Source organism: Lactuca serriola, chromosome 6 (genome assembly GCF_051521515.1).
Source record: "Lactuca serriola cultivar US96UC23 chromosome 6, Lser_US96UC23_V15, whole genome shotgun sequence".
NCBI classification, from domain to species: domain Eukaryota; kingdom Viridiplantae; phylum Streptophyta; class Magnoliopsida; order Asterales; family Asteraceae; genus Lactuca; species Lactuca serriola.
The window spans coordinates 147,461,870-147,477,672 of record NC_136413.1 but is presented as its reverse complement, the minus strand read 5'-3'; the positions used below and the strand labels follow the sequence as shown (position 1 = coordinate 147,477,672).

The following is a 15,803-nucleotide window of genomic DNA, read 5'->3' as shown; positions in this document are numbered from 1 at the left end:
CGTCTCTACTCATCGAGTTTGGCATCGACTTGACAAGTTTTCCTTCTAAACTAATGTCCAAACGTCCTTCATCCTACTCGCCGAGTTGTATGAACAACTTGTCGAGTTCGTCTTCATCCGAAGAACACTCTATGCTGAGACTCGCCGAGTTGTATGAACAACTCGCCGAGTTTGTTCTTGAGGCAAGAAGATTGCCTTGGACTCGCCGAGTCAGGGAATTGACTCGCCGAGTTTCTTCATGGGTGAGTCTGGCTTCCAACTCACCGAGTCACACCCCATGACTCACTACTCCACTCCGCAAACACAAAAAGGGGGAGAACTCGGGGACTCGTGACTCGAGTCGCCGAGTCCGATGAACGACACGCCGAGTCTTTCACATGCAAACACTATATACTCGATTTTGCTCGAATCCATCTCATGTCATACATAGATCTGGGTTTCTAGGGCCTGCTTAACACATAAAGTTTCCAACTTTCTGTGTAAATAAACACCAATGAAGGTTTTAGGGCTCAGATTGCACTAAAAGAGTAGATCTAGGGTTTTCATGCAATATGGCTCCATAAAGGCAGTAGATCTGAGCTCCTGGAGCTCAATCATGCCTAGATCTAAGGGTTAATCAACTTATTACAAACCCTAATTCGTGATCAAGCTTGGAAATGGCTCAAGGAGGACTTTAATGGAGCTATAAGGGATTATAAGCATGAAAACAGGGGGAAACTGAGTTATACCTCAAGGAAATCATTGAGATAACACAAGGATGTCTGGCCCCCTTCTTCTCTTCTTGATCTACTCTTCTTTCTTCTCAAAATCTTCAAGAAATACACCAAAGCACATCAATCTCACAAGGAATAAGGGTTTGAACGATGTTGGGAGCTCTGAGGGTGAAGGGGGCGAGGTTGTGTAACAGCCCGGATTCCCAGGTATTATTCATTTATTTATTTTGTTAATTTGTGAGGAGACTCGGCGAGTTGGAGCCTAGACTCACCGAGTATGATCGCGGATTTGAACGTGGGTTCGCGCCTGGACTCGGCGAGTCCAAGGAATGGACTCGACGAGTCCGCGCTGTTTAATGAAACCCTAATTTCCCGGCCTTGAGCCCTATTTAAAGGACCTTAAACCCCTCCATTGCGGCTACCTTCGACCTTGAGAACACCAGAGCATCTGAGAGTTCTTGTGAGTGAGATAAGAGGCCATTATTCACCATTTTTGTGTGTAATTGCAAGAAAGGAAGAGGAAGGCCAAACTAGAGGAGTTGGGGAGCTTGGATCTACTCCCATTTCGGCAGAAGAAGCTATTTGAGGTAACGTTCAGAGCTTATTCTCGTGTTTTTCTTGATATGGTCAAATCTAGGGTTTCTTCATGCCTTGTTTGCCTTGTATTTGGAGTGTGAGAGGTCCCATGGGGATATGGTACCTAGATCTGGACCTTAGTAGGTCCAGAGAGTCCCAAATGTCATGCTTTATGCCTTTCCTTTTGAGTTGGAGACTTAGGTTGCCATTTTAGAGGTCATTTCTTCAAAAGAAGCCTTGTAGGTGTTGCATGGCAGCCAAGACTGTGACTTTACGTGATGAATGTGCTTGGGAGGGCCAGATCTATGAGTTGTTGGAGCGGATCTGACCTCAGAAGCGAGATTGAGTTGATGCATGGCATGGACTCGCCGAGTCCGAAGAACAGACTCGGCGAGTAGCATGAAGATTGTCCTTAACCACTCAACGAGTGGTCTTGCCGAGTTAAGGGTTGACTCAGTGAGTCTGGGAGAGTTAGAGAGGGCTGACAGGTGGACTGAGTCGAGCTGGAACTCGCCGAGTTGTTCTTGAGACTCGGCGAGTTGAGTCGTGGTGGCCCCGAGATTCATGCCAGGTGGAACTTGTCGAGTCAGTGGAGTACTCGACGTGTCAAAAGAGGATCCTAGGGAGTCAGTGAACACGTATAGACTCGCTGAGTCGCTCTAGTGCACTCGCCGAGTCCAGTCAAAGTTGACCGTTGACCAGAGTTGACCAGTGTTGACTTGATGGGGGTAGTCAACCTTAGTTGAGAAAATGTTAATTAGAGGTATATTGTGTTATAGGAGGATTATAGCTCGGAGGATCGAGCGCGAGTGATTTCCGGGATTTGCGAGTTATCGAGATACGCGAGGTGAGTCTTCTCACTATACTTTACCTTGAGTAGGTAATCAGAGTTATGTGACAGAGTATTTGTATGCTATATGTATGTTATGTGTTGTACTCCATTATTTCTATGTGATTTATGTTGTGCATGTTTACAGAGTTGGAACCGGAAGGTTCCCAGAGTTAGAACCAGTGGGTTCACAGAGTAGGGTCTACGGACCCACAGAGTTATAGCCTCGAGTGGCTAATATGTGTTATGTGTGGTATTTTGGGGAACTCACTAAGCTTTGTGCTTACAGTGTTAGTGTTGTTTGTTTCAGGTACTAGTGATGACCGTGGGAAGGCGCCGGCTTGATCTGTACACACACATGGGATTTTTATGATATGTGATCTTGGGATTTTGTATGATATGGATTGGAGTTTTAAACTTGATGTTTTATGAAAATTAAATGAAAATGTTTTTATATTATGCGAAAAATTATATTGAAATTTTCGGTGTTACAATTTGGTTTCAGAGCCTTGGTTTGAGGGATTCGAGTACACCTTCGGGCGTATTTGAACTCAAACTGAGGATTTGAGAAGTATTTTCAAAAAGAGTAAAAAATTTTGGAAAAAATGCAGAGCAGAGTGTGTGTACGATCGGTCCGCCCCCGAACGGTGATTTCCCAAAATACCCTCATGTTATGTGATATTGATATTGATATGATGTATTCGCATGCTAGAGTAGGCTAGGTACTCCTATTAGGACTAGAGTGGCCTGATTTGTGATGCCTTAGCCTAGGAAGAGGTGAGCTGCTATGAGATGCTTGAGAGTGAGTAGGTAGCAGCGAGGGGCTTATGAGAGATCTATTGGAGAGTGGCTTATGCATGATAGAGTACTTGGAATTTGGGATCCGAAGAGGAGGACTCGGGGTGTATTCTGATACGATGCGGACAGTAGTATTGGGCCCGTACTACTGAAAGCACTGGAGCGGTGTACAGCCCAAGTAAGAATCTTTGGAATACCAAGGATCAATGAGGGATGAGTTGTCGAGTGTGAGTATGCTCGAATGGGTTCTAATTTATCGTATGTTGTATTTCAGAGGTAGATCATGGTGAGGATACGTTTGATGCTTGAGAGCAGTGATGCCAGTGATGAGGAGATCTGCCAGATCATCCATGAGGAGGTGGCTGCGGCCATCAGGGCAGAGATGCTAGAGATGTTCGGGTCTATTAAGACCACGCTGATTGAGACCTTTGACGAGCGTTATGCCGCTCTTTCTGAGGCTGCTGTTGCAGCGGCCACCGCGGCTATTGTTGCCGCTAGGCCGCAAGGTGGTGATGCGTTGCTGTTCCGGGAGTTCAGCAACACAAAACCGCCAGAGTTTGATGGGACCCAGGACCCGGTAGCAGCTATGAGGTGGATTTTTGACATAGAGGGGTGTTTCTTCACTTGCTCATCTCCTGAGCATTTGAAGGTTCAGTTCGCGCTGAACCAGCTTCGCTTGGGAGCGAAGGACTGGTGGAAGTTTGTGACGGTGCAGTTTACGCCTGATGAGCTTGCGGCAGTGACCTGGGAGAGGTTCACTGCCATGTTCCAAGATGAGTACGTTCCCCAGGTGGAGAGGGAGCATTTGGCCCAGGAGTTTCTGACCCTCAAGCAGGGTACTGAGTCGGTTACAGCGATTACTAGGATGTTCCATGAGAGGGCGATGTTCTGCCCTGAGCACGTGTCCACCGAGCAGGCACGTATGAGCCGATATCTGAGTATCTTGAGGCGAGACATTCGGGAGTTCGCGGCGAACTCCTCGTACCGGACATTTGCTGAGCTTCAGGAAAATTCCCAGAAGAGGGATATTAAGCTAGAGACTCAGGCCAGGGAGGAGGCGGAGTCTCAGGGGAGGGATCGGCGACCGGCACAGTCTCAGTCGGCAACCAAGCGGGCCAAGCCCGCTGATCCCAAACCAGGGAGCCAGAAGGGCTGCACTTGTGGGAAGTGTGGCAAGGGTCATGATGGAGTTTGTAGAGCGGGATCTTGCTACAAGTGTGGAAAGGAGGGGCACATGGCCAAGGACTGCCCCAAGGGGTTTGCAGTGTGTTTTCACTGCAATCAGACCGGACACCGGAAGGCAGAGTGTCCGTAGTTGCGAGGATCATCTCAGGGAGCACCTCAGGGATCCGCCCCTGCCGCCATCAGAGCTACCGAGAGTCGGCCAGTGAAGGCCGAGGCGCCGAGGGCACGAGGGAGAGCTTTTCAGCTGACCGCGGAGGAGGTCCGCGCAGCGCCCGATGTCGTGGCTGGTATGTATTCTTTCGTGTATTTATTTTGATTTTGAGATATTATGCTTATATTATGTTGTGCGTAGGTACTTTTCTTGTGAATTCTGTACCTGCTTTGGTGTTATTTGACTCGGGTGCGAGCCGGTCTTTTGTATCTTTGGCCTTTAGTCAGCATATCAGTGTTAGTCGTGAGGCGTTGAGTCGGCCTCTGAGAGTGTCCATAGCTGATGAGAGGGTGATATATGCCACGGAGGTTCTCCGAGGGTTCGTAGTCGAGATTTTCGATATTGAGTTCCCGATTGATCTGGTTCCTATTGCGATGGGTGATGTCTGTGTCATTATGGGCATGGACTGGTTGAGCATATTCGGTGCGGTTATCGACTGCGAGCGACAGCTGGTGACCATACGAGACCCTAGTAGGGGAGTTTTTTCGGTGTACGGTGAGGGTACACGTTCAGGATCAACATTTTGTTCGGCCGCTAGGGCGAGGCAGTGTCTACAGCAGGGCTGTAAGGGTTTTGTGGCGTATGTGATGGATACGCGGGTGGATTCCGAGAGGCCGAGTTCAGTTGAGGAGGTTCTGGTGGTGCGTGAGTTTCTGGATGTATTTCCTGAGGAGTTGCCGGGTGTGCCTCCTGTGAGGCAAGTGGAGTATAGTATCGATTTGGTTCCGGGGGCCGCACCTATCGCTACGGTGCCTTATCGCCTTGCACCTCCAGAGATGCAAGAGTTATCCTCGCAGCTTCAGGAGCTGCTGGGGAAGGGGTTTATTCGGCCGAGCAGCTCGCCGTAGGGAGCGCCTATCCTGTTCGTCAAGAAGAAGGATGGTTCACACCGGATGTGCATTGATTACCGGGAGTTGAACAAGCTGACGATCAAGAACCGGTACCCATTGCCGATGATCGACGATTTGTTCGATCAGTTGCAGGGAGCATCTTGGTTCTCCAAGATCGATTTGAGGTCTGGATATCATCAGGTGAGGGTACGGGATGAGGACGTCCAGAAGACAGCATTCAGGACGCGTTATGAGCATTACGAGTTTGTGGTGATGCCTTTCGGGCTCACCAATTCCCCGGCAGTGTTCATGGATCTCATGAACCGAGTGTGTAGGCCGATGCTGGATCGGTCGGTGATTGTGTTTATCGACGACATTCTGGTATATTCGAGATCTAGAGAGCAGCATGAGGAGCATTTGAGAGAGGTTCTTGGAGTTCTGAGATCGGAGAGGCTTTATGTCAAATTCTCCAAGTGTGATTTCTGGTTGCGGGAGGTCCAGTTCTTAGGACATCTCGTTAACCAGGAAGGGATATTGGTCGATCCGGCCAAGGTTGAGGCGGTGATGAGTTGGGAGGTGTCGAGGTCACCCTCTGAGATCAGGAGTTTCCTAGGGTTGGCATGGTATTATCGGAGGTTTATCAAGGATTTCTCTAAGATCGCAGTGCCACTCACCAGATTGACCCGGAAGGGTGTTGCTTTTTCATGGGGCCCCGAGCAGCAGGCCTCCTTTGAGACACTTCGCCAAAGGTTGTGCGAAGCCCCGGTGTTAGCCCTCCTGGAAGGGATGGAGGACTTTGTGGTATACTGTGATGCATCGATTTTGGGGTTGGGAGCGGTGCTGATGTAGAGAGGGCGTGTGATAGCATATGCATCGAGGCAGCTGAAGCCTCATGAGACGAGATATCCCACCCATGATCTAGAGTTGGGGGTAGTGGTGTTCGCCCTCAAGATTTGGCGTCACTACTTGTATGGGGTTCGGTGTACGATATACACGGACCATAAGAGCTTGAAGTATTTGATGGATCAGCCCAACCTAAATATGCGTCAGAGAAGGTGGTTGGATGTGGTCAAGGATTATGATTGTGAGATCCTGTACCACCCAGGCAAGGCTAATGTGGTAGCCGATGCATTGAGCCGCAGGGCGGAGAGCACCCCGCTGCGGGATGTATGTTTGAGATTGACCGTGATAGCTCCAGTGTTGGACGCCATTCGTGGGGCACAGGCCGAGGCTATGCAACCTGAGATGCAGAAGAGGGAACGGGTTGTTGGTTTGGTTTCAGAGTTCTTTACCGATGGTCGGGGGCTTATGACATTTCAGGGGCGAATCTGGGTGCCGTTTGTGGGAGGAACGCGTACCATTTTGATGGAGGAGGCTCATCGGTCGAAATTTTCGATCCATCCGGGGGCCACTAAGATGTATTTGGATCTGAGAAAGGAGTATTGGTGGCCCTGTATGAAGAGGGATGTCGCGTGGTTTGTTGAGAGGTGCTTGACCTGCCGTAGGGTTAAGGCCCAGCACCAGAGGCCGCATGGTAAGTTGTAGCCATTGGAGGTTCCCGAATGGAAGTGGGAACAGATCACTATGGATTTCATCACCAAATTGCCGAGGACTGCCAGAGGAGTTGATGCGATTTGGGTGATTGTGGACAGGTTGACGAAGAGCGCTCATTTCCTTTCTATCAACGAGAGTTCTTCAGCAGAGAAATTGGCGGAGGTGTATGTGAGGGAAGTGGTATCTCGGCATGGGGTGTCGATCTCGATTGTTTCAGACCGTGATGTGCGCTTCACTTCCAGATTCTGGAAGAAGTTTCATGAGCAGTTGGGTAGTAGACTGCATTTTAGTACCGCATATCAACCCCAGACAGACGGTCAGAGTGAGCGGACGATTCAGACGCTCGAGGACATGCTCCAGGCATGTGTGTTGGATTTCGGGGGTAGCTGGGATGCATATTTGCCCTTGGCAGAGTTTTTCTACAACAACAGCCATCATTCGAGCATTGGCATGCCACCCTTTGAGCTGTTGTATGGGAGGAGGTGTCAGACCCCCATTTGTTGGGGAGAGGTTGGACAGCGGGTGATGGGCAGTACAGAGATCGTGCTTCAGAAGTCAGAGCAGATCCAGCAGGTCAGACAGAGGTTGTTGACCGCTCAGAGCCGACAGAAGAGTTATGCAGACAGATGCCGGTCCGAGCTTGAGTTTCAGGTCGGCGACCTTGTATTCCCCAAGGTCTCTCCTTGGAAAGGAGTGATTCGATTCAGGAAGAGGGGCAAGTTGGGACCCCGATATATTGGTCCTTTCCGTGTGATCGCGAGGGTAGGCCGGGTAGCCTATCGTTTGGATTTGCCAGCAGAGTTGGGGCAGATTCACGACACTTTTCATGTGTCGCAGCTGAGGAAGTGTATAGCCGACGAGTCGGCAGTGGTTCCATTAGAGGATATTCAGGTGGATGCGAGCCTGAATTATGCTGAGAGACCAGTGGCCATCAGAGATCGGAAAATCAAGATTCTGAGGAACAAGGAGGTACCCCTGGTTTTGGTTCAGTGGCAGCATCGGAAGGGGTCCGAGATGACTTGGGAACCGGAGCGTGAGATGCGTGAGCAGCATCCAGAGTTATTTGCAGAGCGAGACTTCGAGGGCGATGTCTAGTTCTAGTGGGGGAGAATTGTAACAGCCCGGATTCCCAGGTATTATTCATTTATTTATTTTGTTAATTTGTGAGGAGACTCGGCGAGTTGGAGCCTAGACTCGCCGAGTATGATCGCGGATTTGGACGCGGGTTCGCGCCTGGACTCGGCGAGTCCAAGGAATGGACTCGGCGAATCCACGCTGTTTAATGAAACCCTAATTTCCCGGCCTTGAGCCCTATTTAAAGGACCTTAAACTCCTCCATTACGGCTACCTTCGACCTTGAGAGCACCAGAGCAGCTGAGAGTTCTTGTGAGTGAGATAAGAGGCCATTATTCACCATTTTTGTGTGTAATTGCAAGAAAGGAAGAGGAAGGCCAAACTAGAAGAGTTGGGGAGCTTGGATCTACTCCCATTTCGGCAGAATAATCTATTTGAGGTAACGTTCAGAGCTTATTCTCGTGTTTTTCTTGATATGGTCAAATCTAGGGTTTCTTCATGCCTTGTTTGCCTTGTATTTGGAGTGTGAGAGGTTCCATGGGGATATGGTACCTAGATCTGGACCTTAGTAGGTCCAGAGAGTCCCAAATGCCATGCTTTATGCCTTTCCTTTTGAGTTGGCGACTTAGGTTGCCATTTTAGAGGTCATTTCTTCAAAAGAAGCCTTGTAGGCGTTGCATGGTAGCCAAGACTATGACTTTACGTGATGAATGTGCTTGGGAGGGCCAGATCTATGAGTTGTTGGAGCGGATCTGACCTTAGAAGCGAGATTGAGTTGATGCATGGCATGGACTCGCCGAGTCCGAAGAACAGACTCAGCGAGTAGCATGAAGATTGTCCTTAACTACTCAGCGAGTGGTCTTGCCGAGTTAAGGGTTGACTCAGTGAGTCAGGGAGAGTTAGAGAGGGCTGACAGGTGGACTGAGTCGAGCTGGAACTCGCCGAGTTGTTCTTGAGACTCGGCGAGTTGAGTCGTGGTGGCCCCGCGATTCATGCCAGGTGGAACTTGTCGAGTCAGTGGAGTACTCGACGTGTCAAAAGAGGATCCTAGGGAGTCAGTGAACACGTATAGACTCGCCGAGTCGCTCTAGTGCACTCGCCGAGTCCGGTCAAAGTTGACCGTTGACCAGAGTTTACCAGTGTTGACTTGATGGGGGTATTCAACCTTAGTTGAGAAAATGTTAATTAGAGGTATATTATGTTATAGGAGGATTATAGCTCGGAGGATCGAGTGCGAGTGATTTCCGGGATTTGCGAGTTATCGAGATACGCGAGGTGAGTCTTCTCACTATACTTTACCTTGAGTAGGTAATCAGAGTTATGTGACAAAGTATTTGTATGCTATATGTATGTTATGTGTTGTACTGCATTATTTCTATGTGATTTATGTTGTGCATGTTTACAGAGTTGGAACTGGAAGGTTCCCAGAGTTAGAACCAGTGGGTTCACAGAGTAGGGTCTACGGACCCACAGAGTTATAGCCTCGAGTGGCTAATATGTGTTATGTGTGGTATTTTGGGGAACTCACTAAGCTTTGTGCTTACAGTGTTAGTGTTGTTTATTTCAGGTACTAGTGATGACCGTGGGAAGGCGCCGGCTTGATCTGTACACACACATGGGATTTTTATGATATGTGATCTTGGGATTTTGTATGATATGGATTGGAGTTTTAAACTTGATGTTTTATGAAAATTAAATGAAAATGTTTTTATATTATGCGAAAAATTATTTTGAAATTTTCGGTGTTACAGGTTGGGGTGCATAAGGTTGGTTTAAATAGGGTGCAAACCCTTGAAATTTAGGGTTTCATCAGACAGCGAGGACTCGCCGAGTCGCCAACTTAAACGTGCTCCCAAACCCGTCTCCACTCGGCGAGTCGGACCTACAACTCACCGAGTCCAAGGCTATAAATGTAAAATACTTAGATAAATTTTTACGTACCAAGAACCAGGTGTTACAGTATAAGGATTTTAGTCTGTAGGAATATGTATGAATTTGTATTTAAGTTCAGATGTATAAGAATATTTTAGAATGTTTGTTATTTTTCAACATCAAGAATTTTATTTTTCTTCAATGATATTCTATTAGAATAAAATTCTGAAAGAGCATCATTCTAACAAATAATATTCTATTAGAATAAAATTCTGAAAGAGCATCATTCTAACAAAAAATATTCTGACAGAATATAATCGGTAAAAATTAAAATTGAATTAATTAAAAAATTCATATTTTTTTAAATTAGGAGAATTAATCATCCCTAAAAATCCGAAAATTTCCTTTTATAAATGTAGTTAATTGTCCAAAATATCATTTTGCTAAAAATTGTGTGATTAAATGGTACATGTTACCCCATTGTAATATCATACACTCTCAAATCATGTTCATTGATTTATTTCATCCGTTGGTTCAGATTTGTGCATTCTGGCACACAATACTTAGTAAAAACAAAATAACATAAGTCTCTCTCTCTCTCTCTCTCTCTATATATATATATATATATATATATATATATATATATATATATATATATATATATATATACTAGTTTATAACCCGTGAGAACTAAAAGTTATAAAATTAATCAAACTTTCATAATAAAAATTTATAATTATTAATCAATTATTTTAATTAAATCATTTTAAATAAATTATTAATTAAGAGAAATATCAAAATTTTAAAGTTATTATAACTTCAAATTTAACATATAATTAGAAAATATAAATTTGAATTTTAAAATGAATTGTCTAATATATCTACACATGACACATGACATAATATTAATAATGAGTGTTATTAGAGTGACACTTAGCAAAAAAAGATTAAAACTATTTATTTATTAGAATAGGGATTATACATTTATACTTTAATTTATAGTATAGGTTATACGCATATTATATGTTCTTGACTAAAATTGGCTTTAAATATCTTGTTTTAAGACGTTGGCTTTAAATATATTTATATATCTTATCGACATGCAAGATAAGTTAAAGAACTTTATCTACTTAATTAATTGACTTCATTGAATGCTTTAAATTTTAAATTTAAAGTAAATTATGTGAATGGTCCACGTGGTTTCGGATAATCTGCGTGTTTTGTCTTTTAGTTTTTTCTTATAATTTGGATTGTCCTTAAAATGTAATTTTGTTGCGTGTTTTGTCTATATCATACCGAAAATGACTATTTTGCTTTTTTTATTTTCTTATTAATTTGTTAATTATTTATTTCTTATTTATTTATTAAAAAAACTAGTTATAACCAGTGGAAACCATAATTATAAAATTAATTAAACTTTTATAATAACAATTCATAATTATTAATCAGTTATTTTAAATAAGTCATTTTAAATAAATTATTAATTACGCGATATATTAAAATTTTAAAGTTATTATAACTTCAAATTTAACATATAATTAAAAAATGTAAATTTTAATTTTGAAATGAATTGCCTAATATATCTACATGACACGTGACATAATATTAATGATGAGTTGTATTAGAGTGACACTTAGCAAAAGGAGATTAAAACTATTCATTTATTAGAATATGGATATTATTAAAAACAATTGCATCCCACCTCTTACCTTCACCCTTCCCATCATCATCATTGACATATTTCTTCCAAAAACAATTGGCTACAACCACTACATATTCCTTTTTCCCTCCTCCCATCCTTTGCCTTCGCCAAAAAGCTCCCCCTCCTTTACAATTGTCGGAAAGCTCCCAGCCACCTCCTTACCATTTCATGTCGTACGAGAATAAGTGATATCGAACGCTGATCGAGAAGAAGTGATATCGAACGTTGTAGATCTCCATCGTCGAAGAACATTGCTTATGGCTCCACATCGCTGCTCAACCCCTACATCGGAGGTCGTTTTAGCAACCCACCTTTGTTGCTTGGATCGTCGACCTTTAGACTAGTGTTGGTGGTGTTAGGGTTCCACCACTGCTTCAAATGTCGTCCCACGAACCGATCTATTTGTTTCCTTTCCATTTCTTTCCTTAACCTCCCGTTCTCCCATCTCTAATCACAACAACCCCACCATTTAACCTTCGTCCTTCTCAGTCTTCTACAACTCTGTCATCCTTCATTTCCGGCAACATAACTCCTCCTTTATCGCTAGCATTATTCACCCCTATACCCACCAGTTAATATCGTGCCAAGGACAAACATTCACCTGAGTAGACATTGGGTTTGAATTAGTTGGCATTGAATCGAACCATGGGTAGACTTGAAGATTCGAGTTTAGTATGGGTCTTTTATCAACAGAAGCACATTTTCTATAGAGGTGGATATTTGATCAACGGTGGCAAATTTTCTACAAAGGCGGGTCATCTCTGGTTCTTCCCCTTCTTAGTTCTCTAATCTTTATGGTGGATTTGTCCACCAATTTGAAAAAAATGAAACCACATATCTAAATTAAATTTAGGGACTTAAAGGTGTTTCTCGTCTAGATTTAATTGGTTTAAAGGTTTTTAGGTCTAGGATTTTATGGGTTTAAAGGTTTCATCGGAACTATGATTGAAGTTTTTTGTATGATATTGCATTTGGGTTTTTTCTTGTGGCAACAATTGTATACGATTTTTACTGATTTTTGGATCCTTGTTCATGATTTGTTGGTAAAATGAAAATTGATGGATTTTACCAAGAGAAAAGAAATGGGTGATGAAAGAGATGGTCCGATGGTGGTGGATAACCTATTTTAGTAACTTCTAAGTACGGTGGGTGGGACCCAATTGTTTTTAATAATATTTTTTAGTAAATAAATAAGTAATAAATAATAAAAAAAATTAAAAAGAAAATAAAATAGCAAAATAGTTTTTTTTAAGTCAGGCAGAGACCAAATGCATAACAAAATTGCATTTTAAGAACCGTCTAAGTTAAAAAAAAAAAAAACCAAACCCAAACCACAAAGATCATTTCCATAATTTACTCTTAAATTTATGTACACACAGCTCCTATTTGGGTGAATCTTTTAACATAATTATTAACTTATTATCATTGAAAAGTTAAAAAAATGTGTAACTCATTGTGTTAATTCATCAATATACAAACAATTCATTTAATTAGTTTTCTACTTATTTAAAACATAATAATACAAATTTAGATCGTTTTTTGTTTGTTGAATAATAATCATGCATGTAAGATGAATGCATTGAAAAACAACTCTATAATTGGCGATCGAGAAATTAAATTAAAAAATAACATTGTCATGTATATAATTAATATAACAATCATATATATTTATTTGTACGTAATTTACGTATAGATGATATATCATACAACAACTTGTGGTGGCATTTAATGTACTTGCTTTTAAAGCCCATCTGTTTGTTCACCATATGAGCTCGATCACAGCTCTCTCAATATATATAACTTATAACTTAAATACCTCGAACAATATTTGACCAGTAACTTACAGCTTAAATGACTTAATTCCATTATTTAATTATTTTATATATATATATATATATATATATATATATATATATATATATATATATATATATATATATATATATATATATATATATATATTGTTTTTCTTATTATACACAGAAAAGAATATACGTGGGTGTCAGTAGTGTGTGTAAGAAGATCTTGCATCTTCTCTCATTAATAGCCTCCTCTCTCGTTGCTTATATTTTCTATAAATTTCACTTATCTCTTAGCTTCTTCATGTCTCTCAATCATATATCACTCATTTAACAGGTAAACATTCATAATTTTCATCATTTTCTTGCATCAATGAGTTGTACATATAGTACAACACTGCATCCAAAAAGTCTAGCATTTTCCGCAAGGAACTTATAATCAATGAATAATCTTATTAGGGTTTTCTGATATATATGAACCTTGTATGGTTTTTCAGGCGTTGGATGGATGTTACGGTGTGATAAGGAGCACTGTAAGTTTTGTATTGCCGCATTTAGGTGAACGACTGAACGGTTTCAGATGGAGTTGTCAACGGGTTTGCTGATTTTATCATGTATTGTGATATATATGATCTGGTTCAAGACCATCGTACGGCCGTTAAAGGGGCCACGTGTGTGGCCGATATTAGGCAGCCTACCTGGCTTAATCCAGAACGCTAATCGTATGCATGACTGGATCGCCGATAACCTCCGCACATGCGGCGGCACGTACCAGACTTGTATATCTCCGGTTCCCTTTTTAGCCCGGCGACAGGGTCTCGTGACAGTCACGTGCGACCCCAGAAACCTTGAACATGTTCTCAAGGTCAAGTTTGACAATTACCCAAAGGGTCCCACCTGGCAGGCTGTCTTCCATGACCTACTTGGTGATGGGATATTCAACTCCGATGGTGACACGTGGCTCTTCCAGAGGAAAACAGCTGCTCTTGAATTCACCACGCGTACGCTCCGGCAAGCCATGGCACGGTGGGTCAGCCGTGCTATTAAGCTCCGGTTTGTCCCGATTTTGGAAACGGCTCAGAAGGAAGGGACGCCGGTCGATTTACAAGACCTTTTGCTCCGGCTAACTTTCGATAATATCTGTGGTTTGGCTTTCGGGAAAGACCCACAGACGTTATCCCCGGGGCTGCCGGAGAACAGTTTTGCGGCGGCGTTTGACCGGGCTACTGAAGCTACTTTACAACGGTTTATCTTGCCGGAGACGATATGGAAGCTGAAGAAATGGGTTGGGTTAGGAATGGAGGTTGACTTAACCCGAAGCATGAAACACGTGGATGAATATATGACAAATGTGATTAACACACGTAAGCTGGAATTGCTGAGTCATACAGAAAGTGGGACGCCACATGATGATTTGTTGTCGAGGTTCATGAAGAAGAAAGAGTCCTACACGGATGCGTTCTTACAAGACGTGGCACTGAATTTCATCCTAGCTGGACGTGATACGTCATCAGTTGCGCTGAGCTGGTTTTTTTGGCTTGTGATAAAAAACCCTAGAGTTGAACAAGAGATTTTGAACGAGCTGTGTTCTGTCCTAATGGCGACACGTGGACATGACACGTGTAAATGGGTGGAAGAGCCATTAGTCTTTGAAGAAGTTGACCAATTGACTTATCTCAAAGCAGCGTTATCGGAGACGCTCCGTCTCTACCCGTCGGTTCCGGAAGATTCGAAGCATGTGATCGCCGACGATGTTCTCCCCGACGGCACCGTCGTCCCCGCCGGTTCCTCCATCACTTACTCGATCTACTCAACCGGACGAATGAAATTCATTTGGGGAGAAGATGTTTTGGAATTCAAACCGGAAAGATGGCTATCGAAGGATGGAAAGAAATTCGAGATCAAGGATCAATACCGATTCGTCTCGTTCAATGCAGGTCCACGAATTTGTTTAGGAAAAGATCTGGCTTACCTTCAGATGAAATCGATAGCGGCGGCAGTGTTGCTCCGGCACCAGTTATCCGTCGTCACCGGCCACCGCGTGGAACAGAAAATGTCGTTGACGTTGTTCATGAAATATGGGTTGAAGGTCGATCTCCGCCCTAGGGATTTGACGCCGATTGTGGAACAAATTGCGAAACTTCAGGCACGGGGCTGACACGTGGCATGTGGTTAAACTCAAAGGAAAATAATGCTATATTATTATTGTTATTATTATCCTAATTTGTTTCTTTAAAAAAATTAATAAACACTTATGAAGAAAACAAAATAAGGGAGCTTGAATTTTTGTGAAATACTATAAAAAGATTCAAAAAAAAGTGTAAAGTATGTCCAGTTACATTGTAAATTAAAGTTTTATGAATGCAGTAGTTACATTTTCGATTTTTTTTGCCTAACTTTTCACTTTTGCATATAAATTTTCGATATTGCATCTTTATTTTAAAAAAAAAAATTGACACAGTAGCCTTACGATATTTTGCATATTTTCTTATTGAGTCCCTTAAGTATTTTTCGTGATTTATGAAGAAATTAGTTGTCTGTCTTTTTAATCCCTTTAACATGAAATAACCAGGTCTATCTACCAAATAATCAATTGAAAATCAAAGGACACCCATTGATCACGGTTGGAAACCGGAATCACGGCACGGCCAACGGAACGT

General features: G+C 42.9%; 1 protein-coding gene across 1 annotated transcript; it reads left to right on the top strand.

The window, feature by feature from the left end:
• Positions 1-13,342: 13,342 nt before the first annotated feature.
• LOC145057046 (cytochrome P450 86A22-like) lies at positions 13,343-15,525 on the top strand. The gene is made up of 2 exons (XM_079004811.1): positions 13,343-13,480; positions 13,641-15,525. Exon 2 carries the CDS (start codon positions 13,724-13,726, stop codon positions 15,299-15,301), a length of 1,578 nt encoding a protein of 525 aa, XP_078860937.1. The 5' UTR covers positions 13,343-13,480; positions 13,641-13,723; the 3' UTR covers positions 15,302-15,525.
• Positions 15,526-15,803: the final 278 nt, after the last annotated feature.